The sequence below is a fragment of the Stegodyphus dumicola genome, chromosome 3 (assembly GCF_044657685.1).
Source record: "Stegodyphus dumicola isolate Sdum_Otavi_A_Nest chromosome 3, ASM4465768v1".
In the NCBI taxonomy this organism is placed as follows: Eukaryota; Metazoa; Arthropoda; class Arachnida; order Araneae; family Eresidae; genus Stegodyphus; species Stegodyphus dumicola.
The window spans coordinates 59,259,869-59,278,539 of record NC_140770.1 but is presented as its reverse complement, the minus strand read 5'-3'; the positions used below and the strand labels follow the sequence as shown (position 1 = coordinate 59,278,539).

General features: G+C 33.3%; 1 protein-coding gene across 1 annotated transcript; it reads right to left on the bottom strand.

The window, feature by feature from the left end:
- Positions 1 to 259: 259 nt before the first annotated feature.
- Positions 260 to 18,256, bottom strand: LOC146998006 (uncharacterized). The gene is made up of 4 exons (XM_085812935.1): positions 18,099 to 18,256; positions 13,192 to 13,382; positions 10,165 to 10,274; positions 260 to 744 (listed from the first exon to the last, which is right to left on the bottom strand). The coding sequence occupies exons 1-4, from the start codon at positions 18,213 to 18,215 to the stop codon at positions 389 to 391; spliced, it is 774 nt and encodes a 257-aa protein (XP_085669061.1). The 5' UTR covers positions 18,216 to 18,256; the 3' UTR covers positions 260 to 388.
- Positions 18,257 to 18,671: the final 415 nt, after the last annotated feature.

The following is an 18,671-nucleotide window of genomic DNA, read 5'->3' as shown; positions in this document are numbered from 1 at the left end:
ATCACTCAATTTCATATTTTAAAAATGTTTCCAGACTTTTTAATGTAATCTGATATGGAGTCCCCAGTGCAATTCCCAATTTATAAATGAAATACTCAGTCTGAAACCTATTTAATAAATCTGTACATATATAACAAACATAATTCTAATTTCAACAAATATAATTTCAGTTTTAATTTTATGCTTTAAGAATTTTATATCTTGAAGCCCAGGTAATTATTAAATTATTCTCCACTCTGATTAAATAAATATATTTTATTATTTGTATGCTTGTAATCATTTTCTTTAATTACACATATTTCATACATAATAAGCCTCTATCAGAGTTAAATAGTGTAGGTGTAGATATTATGCTTTTACTGCTATATTCTTCAAACAGTTTTTTCTTCTAATTCTTCTTGCAATTATGCAAAAGTCCGAACTTTCTTTTGACCAAGAAAGGCACTTTCGCATTTTGATACCGATATAGCTTCAGTACGTCTTCCTTTGTTGTTTTGGAAATGTTATATATAGAATCATTCTTCTGAAAGTTTTCTTTTCCACGATTATATCTGGAACCTTGATTAGAGGAAGAATTTTCCGAAGATGCCTGGAATCTCTTTCTCTCAACATATTTCAGATCTCCTTTTCCATCTTGAACAGAAGAGATACCATTATTTAAAGGCGTTGCAAAAAGAGGGCTGTTATGAAAATCCTGACTTTTCCTTTTCGCTACATTTTTATATTTTGTATCTTGTCCTGAATCTGTTATGGAAAAAAAAAAAAAAAAATTAAAAGAACAAAAATAGTACATTTGCTTGCAGTGTATTGAAATACGATTAAGTAAAACAGTAATATTCACTTCAAGTAATTATTAACATTTCACCATTTCCCTCGAGACAGAATGGTCGATTTGAAAAGTATTGTCGAGCATCAGCAGCACACAGTCGTCGGGGTTAAATGTGGGCTGGATCGTAACCGCAAAACAGACTCGTCTGCCGTTCGTAATTTGAACCTATTATATGACATTAAAGGAAAAAGAAATATGCCAATGTGCCTTTTAACAGGTTTTTCTCACAGAAGGAAAAAAAAAAAAAACTAAGCTGTTTGTATATTTTAGAATGATTATAATAAAGGAAAGAAAAATATATAACATTTTTATTAAAACATTTTTATTTAAAGAATTATTTCTCTTCAGTTCATTTAAACTAAATTATTGTCTGACATAGTTAAATATCGTCTGCTTTTAAAACAACTCAAGTAAAACTGATAGAAAGTTGGGCCTTGTGTTCTTTCCATAGATATAAATATTTATTTTAGTTATTTTCTATTATTCAACACGCCAGAATGCAGAGAAAATGAAAAGAGTTGAATGATGGCCTAATTAGACACGCTCTCTCCACAACGGGAGTGGTATTAGGATTGTTGTGGTTTACTCTATTTGAAAAAGTCTTTAAAAGAACATCCTACCAATTCAACCCCAGTATAGCCGAGAGATGGCAGCACCTGATTACAGAGTAAAATTTTCTCTTCTAAGATCCTAATAAAGCAAAGGCAGTCAGTTGTCGAACGCTCGGGGATACGCACGTGTGTAGCTTGGAATGTTGTTAAGTTTGAAATTTTTGCATCTAATTTGATCTTCATAATTAATTATCGGCGATTCCTAAGAGGATCATACAAAGATGGAAAAAAGGAAAGAACTTCTGGTCCATTTCAACAGGCATTGCAATAAAACTATTGCTCATGCCTTTAGGGGCTCGTCTTTGTTAAGTTTTCAGATAAGAAACTAGTTAACACAATATAATTTTTTCTCCCTGGTAAAGAGACGTTACTCAACATCCTTGAATGGAATTTTTCTGAATAGACAGCTGGTGAAAGGGGGAAAAGAAACATTTCTGAAGTCAGTTTTCGAGGCAAAATTTGGAGGAAAGAAAAAGAAGCAAATAATTCAATTTTGTAAAACAGTGAAATGGTTTAAGCTATTTCTTGAGAATAAGCAAATTTAACCTTGGAGGAGATGAACAAGACGTATTAAATACGCTGGTGCCTTGCACAACAAATCTGATTCATTCTGCAACAACATTCGTTATGCAGGGGCTAGGTTTCCATAAGTAACTGCGGTAATAATTTTCATCCGTTTCCAAACTCAATCCGAAAGCACGAAGCATCATAAAAACTTCAGAGAATATTAATAACACCGTCAATGCTCGAACATCATAGAATTCATTAAATATAAAAATACTTATACGCAATATCTATAAAATAGAGTCTCACAGTTTTTAGTAACCAATTAGGACAAAATCCTTATGAATTCTAATCAGTACTTTTAACCACTTTCACTTAAGCCTGCCAGCTTTAATAGCGGGCCACTGCGAATGATTTCAACACATCCGAGAAACATTTTTTTGACCTTTAATTTGCTTAATGAATGCACATTAAAGTGTAGTATTTTTCTGAGTATAATCGAAACTTTCCCGAAAAGATTTATTTTCAAGTAACGTACAGTTTTTACATTTTCTTTTCTAGAGTTTTTTGTTTCACCGTAAATGAAGGCTTTCATTTACATGTTCCTAAGCGAACATATTACAAATAACAACTTAGACTGACGTTAGCGGAAAGTTCACTGTAAGCGAGTTGAATATGTCCAGAATTCGATGTATTTTGAGTGCTAAATTTCTGAGACAATGACTTCAAATTTTATTTTGAAATATCAATATGTTTATCTTGATCCATCGTAACATGATTAAAATTAAGGTTATGATATCAAAGGGAAACATACACTCCATTCTGCAACACCTTCTGGACTATTTTGTACTGTTTTAGGTAACTTCAAGTTTCCAAATTATTATGTGGCTTTTCTGTGTACTAAGAGCTGATCACAGCAATAAGAGGTATTACATAAGATTCTTTCATCAAGTACTCACTTATTTCTGAATACAAAATTCTTATTTGTCCTAGATTTTTGAGAAGAAAGTTTATGTCTTCCACTCTTTCATTTATGTAGAATTTTTCCGACAATTTGCCTAGCATGCTATTTATATTGATTTTTCTGGTAATTAACTATATGAAAAGTGTTGGCAATTTAGATCCCAAAGCATGAAAACTAAGATTCGTTTCTTGCTGATAACCCACAAAGTAAGTAGGAAAGAAAGGGTGAAATACGCTGCACCATCTTCCTTGTAGTCCTGATAAAATTATTTGGAGATTTTCAGAAAGGTTCTACAGGTACAACAATTTCCAATAAGATGCAGACATTTTAAACGCAGTTTACAAGTGTGTAAAAAAGCAGCTAAAATTATTTTCTGCAAATGATACTTATTTTCTTCCCAACTCAGATATGTGTCTGGATGCTTAGAGCTATTTGTTCAAAAGAAAAGATTCTGCCACACCTGCTGATGCATCCGTTTGTTTCCGGCAATAATGCCATTCAAAGAGGTTTTATGTGATTGCATGTCATAACAGAACTACGTTCAACTGAATTTATTAACATGTTGACACTTACATATTTTCCATCATAAGGGTTAATTTTTAAGGCAAAATATCTTATTCAGTATTTTTAAAGTACATTCTTCCGGATCCTATTATTATTTCACAACAGATTCAGGTATTTTAGATTTCATAACAGAATTAAGGTAAAATTATGGGGGACACCAGCGATGTACCACGGGCCAACTGGTAGTGCCTTTCCGTACTAACTCTTAAAAAAAAAAAAAAAAAAAAAAAAAAAAAAAAAAAAAAAGATAATAAAACAAATCTGAAAGGTTTCAGATTTCACATTATGCCCAAAGGGGCTTTTTTTAAACATTTTCTGTGTTACCTCTATTTATTGAATAGCATGTTCTTCGCACTTAAGCCACACAAATTCAACAGCAATATCACAAAATAGTATATAAAACAGCCAGGGGCGTAGCTAGAGGGGGGCATCTGTCCCCGGGCGTAGAAACCAAGGGGCGCCAAACTGATGTTACGACATTTTAGAATTACATATTTTCCATCTTTGGCAAGCAGTTGTTGAATCTTCAGTAATCTTCAGTTGTGTCACGAAATCTTCAGTTGTCTCTGGGCGCTGAAATCCCTAGCTACGACTCTGAAAACAGCATATGTGTTTAGGATTTCCGATAGATGGTCTCGCGCGCTGGACATAATTTTTCCCCCCGTGCAGTGTTGCCATTGCTCGCTTTGAAATCGTTGAGTTTGTTAATCAAGTGTTACAAAATATGAAATCAATAATAAAGCAAATTTCAAATTCTAAATTCGGGCTTCCAGATGCCCATATTTAGTTTAAGGTTACATTATTTAAAATTTGATGGCTCTGGGTGCCGTTGTTTTATCACAATGCGAGAAACATACATACATTAATGCAGATTATTCATTATTTAATTTCTTTAAATATAAGACAGGGGGATAATATTTGGCAACAACACTTTGAAAAGTAAAACGGACATTTAAAGTTTTTAACGCAAAATGCCAAAACGAAATTAATAGCCCTTCTGGGCTAACGCCCTTTGGGCTTTAAAAAAAAAAAAAAAAAAAAAAAGAGAGAGAGAGATTTATAAAAATTTACAAAGAATGGCTGAGGAAATAGGCAACGGAAGATTTCCAAATTATCTCAGAATTTACTTATTATGGTACATCGTGCAATACCACCCTACGCCCTGCATCCAGTATTTATTAAAAACTAGCTACCCGCTCCGGCTTCGCACGGGTATAAAATATTAATGGATATTTTAACAATGAATCGCAGTTCATAATCTTTTTCTGAACTTACATACCTCACCTTAAATTACGATTTTTGAAAATAATTTCCCTAATATTAAATTGATTTAACTCTAAATTTTGACCAAGATCTTAATAGAAAATTCAATCCATAAATTATGGTTTTATTTAATCTAATCTTATCTAACCTTATGTACTTATAATTACTATAAGTGCGATTTAAAAATTAACCTTAGAATAGAATATCATTTATATTTTAAAACTACTATCATGCAATTATTTATCATATAATTACTGATACGTTGTCGCGCTGAAAGCTAGAGAGCTCCGATAATAAACGCGTTCGATCGCTGCTAAATTCAAAGTGCTATAAGGAGAACCGCGGCCTCCGACGCGCTATTTTTAGGCACGCTCCCGCCGCCCCGGCCGGCCGGTACCGCCGCAAACGCTACGTCCCGCAATTTTTAAATCTGTAGACCTTTTCAGTGTGTACAATACTTAGTACATTATTTTGATAAATCTCGTAGGGTTCAGCCTGCGTTTGCAATGTAAGCGGAAAAAATGCAATTATTTACGACATCGCATTAGAAACCTAAAAAATAACAGTATTTCTCCACTATTTAATAGATGTTATTATACATATAAACCTTTCTCTTCAATCACTCTATCTATTAAAAAACAAAAACCGCATCAAAATCCGTTGCGTAGTTTTAAAGATTTAAGCATACATAGGGATTATAGGGACAGAGAAAGCGACTTTGTTTTATACTATGTAGTGATAATGATTTAGGACATAAAAGAGATTACAGTGTAGTCTCAATGCAATTTGAAATTCACAACTTAAATTGAACAATCTGCTTTAGTGTAACAAAAATAACAGATAAACATAATTAGTATACAGATAAACATAATAAGACGATTATAATAAGTACTGGGAGCACAATGAATATAATAATATAATGAACTGTAATAATCACACTAAAGAGGAAGGTTTCAATGGGGTTATTTCCATAACAGGTTTACAATAAAAACGAAGGCCCATTTTTAAATAACAGGCATTGAATATTATGTAGGAATATAGCTGTGAAATCCACTCAGTTTCGAATTTTAGAGAATTTAGTATAATCATGTATTATGAATATCAATACATGATTATACTAAATTCCCTAAAATGCGAAATCAATTTTGAATAACCATAAGGAGCTGCCAGCGGACAACTATAACAACCAAAGTTCAAAGTAAAACTGTTTATTTACCCGTCGACCTGGTATTTACACAAAATCAGTGCTTAAAGTAGAACTCCACTAGCATGCGGAACACAAGTTCAAATTGTATAGAGTGCAAAGTACATGCTTAAGTAAAACTTTTCTCACCCTTGACTAAATGTTCGTAAAGTAACTGCGGCTAACAAGAGCTTAAGCTGATAGTCAAACCGCAATAGCAGAAAAACCGAAGAAGAGTGACTGTCAAACTCTCTCTGTTGAATTTTAGACCTTAAAAGCTCACTTTTACATTAAATTACTGCCTGGTGAAAGCTGAGGAAAGTAGACCTTATAGAAAAGGCAACATAATAACTGGGTAAACTCAAATAAAAACTTATACGGTCTTTTTAATCACGAAATCTAACCCGTAGCATTCGGATACAACCATAAAAAAAAATTAAAAAGAAACTAAGAAAACTACCTTTAATACCTTGAGTAACAATGATACGAATAATTGGAAAATAAAACATTCTTTTAATATCAATATCACTATGTACTCGAAAGGAAAACAAAGAATTAAGAATAATACTTTACTGATATTTTTTCAATGTATCATCTACAAAAAGGTCTGGTCAGTAATTTTAAATCCAATGTAAATTTAATTTAGCTTTATTTATTTCTAGCCCAAAGGGTGTTAGGCCGGAAACGGTACTAATTTCGTTTTCGCATTTTGCGTTGAAAACTTTAAATGTCCGTTTCATTTTTCAGACTATTACAACCAAATATCATTGCCATGTCTTATATTTAAAGAAATTAAAAAAAAATTAAGACTCTGCAAAAATTTATGTATGTTTCTCGCATTGTGATAAAACAACGGCATATAGAGCCATCAAATTTTGAATAACGTAATCCTCCACCGAATATGGGCCGAATATCGATTTCATACTTTGTAATACTTTAGCGAATTTTTAATTAACAAAGTCAACGATTTAAAGCCAGCAATGGCAACACTGAACGATTTTTTTTTTTTTTTTTTTTTTAAATCTCTAGCGCGCGAGACTGTGTATCGAAAATTCTAAATATAAGGTCATTTTAAAATTATTCTGCAATATTGCTGTTGAATTGAATTTTATGGTTTAAGTACGAAGAACATGATATTTAATAAATAAAAGCAACCCATAAAACGTTAAAAACCGCCCCTTTGGGCGTAATGTAAAATCCGAAAGCTTTCAGATTTTTAGACCAAAGGGACTTTTGTCCCTGAAAGACTATTAATTTCGTTTTGCGATTTTGCGGTGAATCACTATAAATGTCCGTTTCACTTTTCAAACTGTTGCCACCCAATGTTAGAGTCCTGCATTATATTTGAAGAAATTAAATAATGAAAAATCTGCATAAATGTATGTCTATTTCTCACATTGTGATAAAACAAGGGTACATAGAGCCATCGAATTTTGAAAGACGTAATTATCTTACTTTATATGAGCATGTGGAAGACCAAATTTGGAATTTGTTTTATTATCGATTTCCTATTTTGTAAAACTTTAACGAATTTTCAATTAACAAACTCAAGGATTTCAATGCGAGCAATGGCAACAGTCTGCGGAGGGGGGGGGGGGAGAAAAAAACCTTTTTACGAGTATCTCCAAAACGCGGAACTGTCTGTGTATCGGAAATTCTAAAGATGGGCTCATTTTAAAACTATTTTGCGACATTACTATTGAACTGAATTTTATGGTTTAAGTGCAAAGAACATGATATTTAATAAATAAAGGTAACACACAAAACGTTAAAAAGCACCCCTTTAGACGTAATTTAAAATCTGAAACCTTTCAGATTTTTTTAAATTAATTTATTTTTATTTATGTATTTTTGGTATTGGGAGATTCAATAAATAGTAGATAATTTAGATTCAATAATAGTAGTAAATAATTCAATAGATTCGAATGCAACAGGTTAATTATGTTTCGATATAACTTCCTTGAAACCCAACTAGCATTATAATTAGTGCATTCTATTAATATTAATATTAATTAAATGCGTTCTATTAATATTAATATTAATTATTATTTCTATTAATATTAATTAAATGTAATGTACACTGGTTATCATAAATTAAGGGAAAATCACAAAAATAGCGATAACTCCCTCAAAAATAAACCAAACGTGTAAAATTTGAATATGTTGCCAAGTAAGAGTAGCTGAGTAAAACTGCGATATGCAAATTAGTGGCGCTGCTTTCGGAATACGTCATCTGCGAGGAGCATAAAAGTCTATGTTTGAGAGCAAGCCCACATATTTCACTGTGACAGTAACATCAGAAATCTGAGATAGCCAATTCGTAAGAATGACCTCCAGGCATCATTTGCCTGCAGATCTGCGATGGAGAGCCATTGGGAGACTAGAGGCAGGATAAAGTCAAACAGAAGTGGCCAGATGGGTAAATGTGAGTCCTTCTGTGGTTCATAGACTTTGGAGGCAATTTCAAACCACAGATTCGGCATCTAGGAGGTTCAGCCAAGGACGGCCAACTGCTACGACGAGTGCCGATGATTGATATTTGACATTATGTGCACGTAGGAATAGAACCGCTACTTCGACTCTTCTTAGATCCTCCTTTACTGCAGCCACCGGAAGGTTCGTGTCAACGTCAACTGTGCGTAGAAGGCTTCACGAAGATGGTCTGTATGCGAGGCGACCAGCCATTTGTGTGCCGCTCACGTCACGCCATAGGAGGGACCGTTTTCATTGGGCACGACAACATGTCAACTGGACGACTGATCAATGAAGGGCGGTTCTCTTTACGGATGACCCCAGGTTTAGTCTAGAAAGCAATAGTAGGCGTTATTTGATATGAAGAGAACCTAGAACCCGTCATCATCCGTCAAACATCTGTGAAAGAGATGCATACGGAAGAGGCAGTGTCTGTGTTTGGGGTGGCATCTCTTTGGGTGGACGCACAGACCCCCATGTCTTTCCAAGGGTAACTGTGAATACTCAGATTTATAGGGATGACATCCTTGAAGTTTATGTGCGCCCATATACCGGAGCAATAGGTGATGCTTTCCTGTTACAGGACGACAACGCAAGACCACACAGGGCTCGCATCCTAGATGGTTATCTTCAACAGGAAACAATTATGCGCATGGAGTGGCCAGCCCGATCTCCGGACTTGAATCCTATCAAGCACGTTTGGGATGCTTTAGGGAGGGTCGAGCTGCTCACAATCCGCCCTTGTCGGGCTTCCTATGGAACTGATAGACCGCATAATTGAAAGCATCACTCATCGCTGTATGTGCTGTATTGCTTCTAGAGGCGATTATATTCCATATTGAAGTTACTTTTCTTATAGCAAACTGACACCTTCGATTTGTTCATTTTATACATGTGCTAATTTCTATACTACCACATCTGTCTGGTAATTTCTTTTTATGTTATTTGATACCTTACTGTGTGTTTTATATTGTGGGTAAGTTTCATCAAATTTTACATGTAACTTTTCCAGTAATCGTGATTTTTGTGATTTTTTCTTAATTTATGATAACCAGTGTAATTAAGAGTAGAAAACCAAAGCAATTTAGAAACTCTTGCCTATTGAAAACTTCCCCCCACACGAATTATACATGCAAACCTAAAATAAACTTTTTTGGAATTATATATTTTTCATGGTTTTAGATATGTGCACTTAATTTACATATGCTCTTAGAATTTAAATGATATTGCAAATTAGTTCGCAGCAATAGTTAATTTTTTATTTTTGCAATTAAAATTTCTTACTAAAATTTTAAATTTATATTAGCTTTATACGAATAGAGAACATTTCTTATATATATATATATACTTTTAATGCGGCCGATTGCAACCAAAATGGAAGGTGCAGAACTACATGTTATAGCAGTCCTATATACAAAATTTCAAAGTTCTGAGGCTACTCGTTTTTGAGTTATGCGAGATACATACATACATACGTACAAACGCCACGAAAAAAAATCTCTTCTGAATCCAATTTAAATCGGTTTTATAATTCGTTTGGGTAAAAAGAGTCCTTTTTCCTGTCCTTACGTACAGATTTCACGCAAAAACATTATTAAATTGCATTCGATAGCAGTCAAAATGGATATTTTCTTTGAAATATGGTACCCGGAATTTTTAGTGATTAGAACACTTCCTTTACTTCGTACAAGGAAGCGAAACAGTAGAAAATCAGTGTGAACTTTCTTCCTAAATCTAGTAACAAATCTTGAGATGTGACAAAACATGATTTTACCTGAAATATTTCTGTAATGTGAACTAAGACTCTGCTTATCTACGTGACTTGACTTTGCTTCCGAAGAGGTGAGATGTAGCTTTCTGTTTTGACATACAACTTCATTTAATCTGAAAGATATATTACATAGAAATCTTGACCAATTTCCGTCTGTCAAAATAAAGGAAAATGACTAGCACAATTGAAGCTAAACACACTTGATTCCTTAGGATTTTATTAAACTAAGCTGTTTTTATTTATTATATATAATTATAAGTAAAAGAGCAGTTTCAATATTTAAATTATTCAGAAATATTTCACAATATATATCTGTGTGCCCACCAGCGGCCGAGCGGTAAAGTCGCTGAACACTGGTAGTTCGGTCCGAGGTTCGAACCCCGCGAACGGGCTGGCTGCATGGGCGGTTTCGTGGTTTTTCCCATGTGTAACGTGTATACGAGCCAGTTTCCCTCAGAAAGTCCTCCACGAAGGCATCCCTCCCCTTAGGCAGATAGCCCTGGAGGCTTTGCCATAATCACACACACAATATATATCTTAAAGTATAGGTAGGATATCATCCACAAAGCACAATTTCGATTGGTTATTGCTTTCTGATGATAGTTTCATTCTTTTAGAAATGTGGTTTTGGCAACAGTTTTTCATTCATTGCTTTGGATACTGGACTTCTGACTGTTTTCTCTTGAAAATATGAGATTTATTGCTTATTTCATTGTAATTTTTTTATAACACACTTTTATTAAAATTTCTGTTTTTTTTGCTATTGTTTGTTTTTTTGTAGTTGTTCTGCAGAGTAAAATTCTGTGCAGTTTTTAAATTTAATTTTTGGCATTTTTCCTTTAGGGATTTTTCTGGTACATTTAAAAGCCAGACGAGGGCTGGCCGCGTAGCAGCTAGTTTGAAATTTATTATCATTAAACGCTGGCATACATTGCGCATTCTTTTTTCCAGGTGAAATACTCAACATAAAATTAATATTCATTTATAATAAATTATTATAAATTATATTCATTTATAATAAAATTGGGTGCAGTGTCTGGAAATCTCATAGGATCACCAATGAGCGAGCGGAGTCTCTAATACTGATGATAAATAAAGTTTCTAAATGCCTGATGATCTACACTGACTACCAATGAGTATTTGGACACCTATGCAAATGACGATATCTGCGGTTCCAAGGTACGTCACGGACTCCGCCGGTATATATCGTGTAGGAAACAGCATCGGCTTTAGTCGCATGCAAGATGCCTCGCAGTTCGGAGCTCTCTGATTTCGAGAAAGGTATAATTATCGGGTATCACAAATGTGACCGATCCTTAAGGGACAAATCTAGCAATCTGAAGTACCCAAAATCGACAGTGGCCTGTGTGATTAAGAAGTGGAAGGTGAGCGGTGATTGTTGGAATGTGCCCCGAGTCGGCAGACCAACGAAACTGGGAGATAGAGACCGAAGAGTGCTGTCCAGAGAAATTCGGAAGAACCGAACCCAACCGATGGCCCTCATCCGCGAGTTTCAACAAGCATCCGGGAGTATTGTTTCAATGAATACTATCCGTAAGGAAGCACATCTGCTTGGTTTTCATGGTCGTGCTGCTGCCCATAAGCCTTTGATCACAAAGTCCAATCGCGCTTCTCGGTTAATGTGGTGCAAAGCACATCGAAATTTGACCGCAGATCAGTGGAAACGGGTACTTTGGAGTGACGAATCAAGGTTCACCCTTTACCGTTCGGATGGCAGGGTCTGGGTTTGACATCTACCTGGAGAACTTCTCCTGCCAGAATGCATTGTGCCAACAGTCAAGTTCGGCAGAGGTGGAATTGTGGTCTGGGGATGTTTCTCCTGGTATCGGCTGGGACCCTTGGTCCCCATTCATGGTAAGCTCAACTCCGATGCCTACTGCACTATTTTGGATGACAATGTGCTTCCTACGTTGTGGCAGTTTTGCGGGTTGGACCCCTGTTACTTTCAGGACGAAAATGCCTGTTGTCATGTTTCGACGTTAACCAAGCCTTGGTATGGTGCCAATGGAGTTCATCGAATGAACCTGAACCCTATCGAGAACCTCTGGGACGAGTTGCATCGCCGAATTCAGGGGTGCACTACCCGTGCAAAATTGGTGAAGGAACTTCTATGTCTTCTCCAAGCCGAGTGGAAGAAAATACCACTAGCTGTCATACAAAGACTTGTGGAAAGTATGCCCCGGAGGGTCCACGCTGTAATTACCTCTCGTGGAGGCTCTACCAACTATTGATTTTGAATAAAGTTAGTTTTTCTTTTCTATCACAGGTGTCCAAATACTTATTGGTAGTCAGTGTATACTCGAATCCTGGCGAACGGGCTTGCTGTATAGGATTTCGTAATTTCTCTCTGTGTAACGTAGATACGAGCTAGTTTTCCTTAAAATTCCTCCAGGAAGGCATCCCTCCGCACAGGCGGATATTTTTATTTTTTACTTATTAAATGAAGGAAGGCTTACTCTCAGGCTAGTCTGTACCCTAGACAAAGAACTAGGTTGGATCATTCTTTATTAATTTAATTATATTTATTTCCCATTTTCAAATCTTTAATTTTAATTTACCAAATTTTAAATTTGAAAACTTATTTCACATGTAAGATTTTAAAATGAATTCTTAAAAAAATGTTTAACTTTCAAGCCTCCAAAATCCTTTGAATTTAGTTAATTATAGTTTTTACTATTACACATCCTCTTTACATGATTTATTCTAATTTATTATCGCAGAATACTAAACAATTATTATTGCTGACGTTGCATTTTCACTAGGAAATACTTCGTTTTTATTTGTAAATAGAAGGATTCCAGAATATAATAGTATTTACATAGAAATTCGCATTATTAAAATGAATATTTAGCAAAGTAATTTGAAGAAATTAATAGTTTTATTGAATATTCTGAATTTAGAATAAAATGTCAGAAATAACGCAATTAATTTAACACATATCAAAAGTTAGATCAGTAAATTTTACTTAGAAGTTGTTGCTACTAAAAATACTACATAAACGATACTCACTTCTGATGTGCCTGCTGGAGTAGATCATCTTTACTTTCAATTTCTGCTTTTGCAGTTTTGTATAAAGAGCACAAATTCTTTTTTAAAACATAAATCATCTGCGTTAATTCAGATATTTTGGCATCTTTTTCTAGATTAGATACGTTCAGTTTTTCAGCTTCTTTAAGAAGATTCTGGTATTGTGCTTCTCGCTGCGAAAAGATTATTTATTTAGTTTTTCTCTAAAATATAAACAGAATCTTACAAATATTATAAAGGTAATTCGGAAAACGTAGAAGCAAAAGATAAACAACATTTATAAATATTATTATAGTAATTTACAAAATAATAAATGTATATAGTATAGTAATTTACCAAATAATTTTGGAAATTTTGTTATAATATTTAGAAATTATCGGTGTCTGAATCTGATCAGAATGAATTTTTTAAGTTTTTGGTATTGTAGAAAACAACATAGAAGAAAATTAAATTAGGGCATGAGATTTAAAATATTTATTTTAAATAAATTTATTTCTGAATTTTCTTTAATCAGAAAACAATTAAATTATATGTTATTCAACTACCCAATAAAATACAGTTTTCAATTAAAAAATAAATGAGAGGGCAAACATTTTGATTTTTGTTGATATAAATTTCGAAAAACCAGTTTTTATCTATGGTCACTTACGCCTCACAAATATAATCTAAAATTTTGTTTATAGACTTCTCTTTTTATTTCAACAACAAATTAGGTTTTATTTATAAACGAATAGTCCGAAGTATTAAAATAAAAATCCCTGTCAGAAGGTGTATGAAGATCTTATTAACATGTTAAAATTTGAGGGTGTTGTAGAGTTCAAGCAAAAGACAAATCATTTTCGCTCAACCTCATACGCAAAAAAAAAATGGCCTCAAACACCTCTGGAATAAATATGCTGAGTGTGCACTTTCGCACACTCGAAATGAATATTGCAGAGAACTGTACGAGTCACCCGCCCTAAAAGAAAAAAAAAAAAAAAAAAAAAAAACCCGAAGCGCTATCTGCCATTTAATTATGCTGACAGAGCATCTCGAAAGAACTTTTTTCTTTTTTTTTTTCCTCCCTGAATAAGTGGAGTGATAATTTCCAGTAAAGTTCAAACTATCCTACACCCATTCTGATGAAGTTTTTGTAACTTTGGATATCCTCCCCCCGAAGTTCATTTAAAAGTTGATTTAATGCTCCCAATTGATCAGGGCGAGCTTATACAGTCATGTAATTAATTCCCTTTTCTTCTTCTTTTTTGTCGCCTAGAACAGAAATTAATTCGTTGGAAACTTCAAGAATTGCAACTGGCACTTCGATACCCATTTTGCAAACAAACGGAGGCGAGTTGTCAGTCTGGCTCTGATTGGTCTAAACATGGAGGTAGGAAAGGGAGGAGGGGCCATTCCGCGCTAGAAGTGAAGCACTGCTTTGAAGCTTGGGTCACCAGACGGGGTATTCTTTGTTTACATTCAGAAGCTCGCTTGACAAGATTCTGATAGTATTTCGACACACGACAGTTCCACAGAAATCGAAAAAGGGACACTCTCGCATGAAAGAAACATTCATAGTGTAATGGATAATAGCGATTTGTATAGTTTACTGACATTTACGCAAAAATCACATCTTGGTTATTTTTCGATAACTAACAACAGCGATTTTGATTATGAATTTGTTTTATAAAATTCTAAGCTGTTGCACTACAAAAATATAGATTTTAAGAAAATTGCTAAAAAAGATCTGCCAAAATTTATTTTCTAGAAGATTTGAAAAGTTTGAAACTTGATGGCTAAATGTAAATATAAAATTATGTATGTTAAAATATTTGTAATTAGGCACATAGGTCAGATTAAGTTTTTATTAAATAGAGTAACGCATGCAAGGGCTATCTGCCTAAAGAGAGAGATGCTATCGTGGAGGAATTTTGAAGAAAAACTGACCTTTGAGTGGGTATTAAAAATAATACTTATAATTTTCATTCAAATTATATACATATATATTTTATGTAAAACTTTCGGGTGTATGCTAAATTAGTGTAAATTACTTTACACGAAAAATATAGTGAATGCACAGAAATTAAAGATTTGCACATGCCGGAAATGATAAATAGGAAATATGTATGGGTATTTATGCATGTGCTTGCAAAAAGCATGTATCTGCCTTTGACAAAATACTTAAATATTCATTAAATTATTATAAATGTATTTGAAATGAAGAATTCATTTACTTATAAACAACTGTGAAAGTACTGTGAAGAAATCTAATGATTAAATGTATCTAATTTATAATGATTATAAATGTTATCTAAATATATAATAACCTTAATATTGAATTGTAAACATAAATTGAAATCCTGTTGACAAATACGTTATAAAACTATTTAAGCAAGAATTGTTCGTATTGGAAAGCAATCTGTTAAAAGGTATTGTAAAGCAAATGCTATGAGATGCGCACTTAAGAACGTAATAAAGAGTTTTGGAATATGTATTGTTGAAATGAAGGGTAAAAAAAAAAAAAAAAAAAAAATCTGATAAGTATAATTAAAAGAATTATTCCCTTTACATTTTATAATAACTCAGTTACAAGTTTTAAATAATACTTTAAAAAAAAAAAAAAAAAAAAAAAAAAAAAAAAAAAAACTTATCTTATTCCCTTTCAGAAATGTTCAGAGAAAGTCAAATACTATTTAATACCTATTTAATTATTAGGAATTAGCGAAATACTTATTTAAAGTATTTCGCTAATTCCTAATAATTCTCTAATTTAAAATGAACCGAATAGAGCATTAATTATAAATTGACTTACATTTTTCGATTTAAAAGATGCCTCAGAAGCCAAAAAATCATGTCATATTTAAGAAAGTATTTTAGGAAGAAGCTCTATAAATAGAAAAGAAATAATGCATAATTTTAATATTAATAATACAATAAACTTTGATCTTAATTTTTGTACCTTAACCGAATAAAATCGAATTACCTTAATTTTTTTTTCTAATGTAATTAACGAAAACTTGTGAAAATATTTCATTCAAATTAAACCATTCTGAGAAAAATGTCCTGTGAAGAGTATAGCATTTAATTCCGTTCAGAATGAAATGTTGTTTAAAAATATGTTGTTTTCACATACTTAGGACTCTGAAGTGTTGTAGAAAAAGAAAATATATACATTTATATGTATATTTGCGACGTAATTACAAAATATTTACACCCGAACGCGTCAAATCCCATAGAACTCAATGGTAAATGACCCAATGTTTTGGTCACCACGTAGGGATCGCCGGTGCTTCAGAGCAGGGTACGGAGAAACTTGTTTAGGGCGACTCCATCTTACTTCCTACCTCCATGGGTCTAAACTATGTGTCTTCAACCTTTCAGGCCCGAGGGCCTCATCAATAAATTCATAAAGATCCGCGGGCCACATGTCCGTCCAAAAAAAAAAAAAATAGTGTGGTCAGAAAATTTATATAAAAAAGGAAGGTTTGTTTTACAAGACTACAATTGATTCTAAGCGAAGAGGTAGTATTACTGATTTATATGTACATTGGTTCCAAAAAGTTAAATCTAAATCGAATTAAAATGTTTTGCAACATTTTTTTAACTATGAAAAGAAAGTAAAGATGATTGTACAGAACGATGTTACAAAATACAATTACAATAAAAAAAAAAAAAAAAGAAGAAGAAGAAGAAGAAGAAACTTACAATTACTGGCGGGAGATGGTAATTACTTTAGTTTTAATCTGTGTTGTTGCAATTCGTAAAGTTTCCTCCAAATGTCTGTCAGCCGTGTTCTTGTTTTCGATTCTAGGATTTTCATTTTACAAAAATCTGTTCACATATGTAGGTACTACCAAACTTCACTAGCAGAAAAACGAAGATTTTAATTTACAAAAGCTTAATCAGACCCATTTTTACATACTCTGCTGAGACCTGGTCAATGACAGAAAAAGCTAAAAATATCATTTCTGTCTTTGAGATAAAAATTTTTGAGAAGTATTTTTGGTGGCATAAAATGTAACAATATCTGGAGAAGAAGAACTTACTCTGAACTCTATAAATCTTTTAAAGAAACAGATATAGTAAAATATATAAGGATTCAGAGAATTAAATAGGCAGGACACCTGGATGAAAATCGACAATGGATGAAAATCGGGTAACTAAAAAGATCTTCTCGGCCAGACCATTCGGCCCCCGAAAAAGAGGAAGACCTAAACTTAGGTGGCTCGACTGTTTGGAAACAGACTTAAGAATTTTAAAAATAACCAATTGGGTGTCCATGGCCAGGGATAGAAGAGCTTGGAATTCGATTCTGAGGACGGCAAGGGCCCATCCTGGGCTGTCTGGCCATTAAAGAAGAAGAAGAGGAAGACCCTATTCTACCAAACTCTTTCCTAGCAAATTAAATATATGTATATATATACATATATTTAATTATATATTATATATTATTATATATTTTCCGGCGGCGGCCACTAGCCGTTAGGGGCGTTGGCCACTACTAAGGCCGGAAACAGTGGTCACTTTATTATAGAGGCTCTTAATAGGTGGGCCAACATTGCGTCTTATGAAGGGATAGACAATTTACATCCAGGCCTTCTTCGGGATTCAAATCCGGGCCCTTCAATTCAGCAGTCAGAATCATTAACCACTTTACTGTCTGGGCGGTTAGCAGATTAAATATCAATATAAATAAAAGCTAATCAATCAAACGTAAATGAGACAAAATTTGCCCATTGTGGAAAAATAGTTTTCTTACTAAACCTACATAGAATATAAAAATGATAACAATAAAAATTAACATTTAAAAAATACATAATATCAGCATACAAAGGAAAAAAAATAAAGTCGGTAATCTTAAAAATACATAACTGAAATATCTAAAAACTACAATATTTAAAAAGATATACCATTTCCTCTTCTTCTTTTCCTATTTTTTCTATTAATTCAAGCTCTTTAATCAATTCATCTTGGTCCATATCATCTCCTTCCGAAGAAACAGTAGAATCAATGATTTCGGGATTCATAACTCCAAGGAAATCATCGTCGTAATAAACTAATTCATAACTCTCAGGAATCATAGATAACACTAAGGAAATGAATAGATGTTATTTAAAGGAAAACAATAATTTTATATTGAAGAATTTCTATCAATATATATATATATATATTCATGCGGAGTAAAAATAGTTTACTAACTCTGTTTGAAAGTTTAAGACTCTACATACCAACTGAAATTTGTAGGTCACGCACCAGGTCACCCATTTAAGGTTTTTGTTATTCAGAAATGCATTTTCCCAGCAGGTTTGATCGTATATATGACAATTTAAAATATGTTGGTAATGTAAGTCGCCAGTAGCCAATGAAACTGCGTATTGGAATTAAATTCCCAATGAGGTATGACGGACTCTGAATCAATGTTTTATTAATTTAGAAATAAAGTATGACTGAATTCTTTGGCATTTTTATTTTAACAACTTAAA

Bases quoted from the DNA above. Each gene is read 5' to 3' on its own strand.
- LOC146998006 (XM_085812935.1), bottom strand. From the start codon at position 18,215: ATGAATCCCGAAATCATTGATTCTACTGTTTCTTCGGAAGGAGATGAT. The intron at 10,275-13,191 runs GTGAGTATCGTT...TATATCTTTCAG, and splicing joins CTCCAGCAGGCACATCAGAA to ATTAAATGAAGTTGTATGTC. The intron at 745-10,164 runs GTAAAATCATGT...TTTCCATAACAG, and splicing joins ACATTACAGAAATATTTCAG to ATTCAGGACAAGATACAAAA.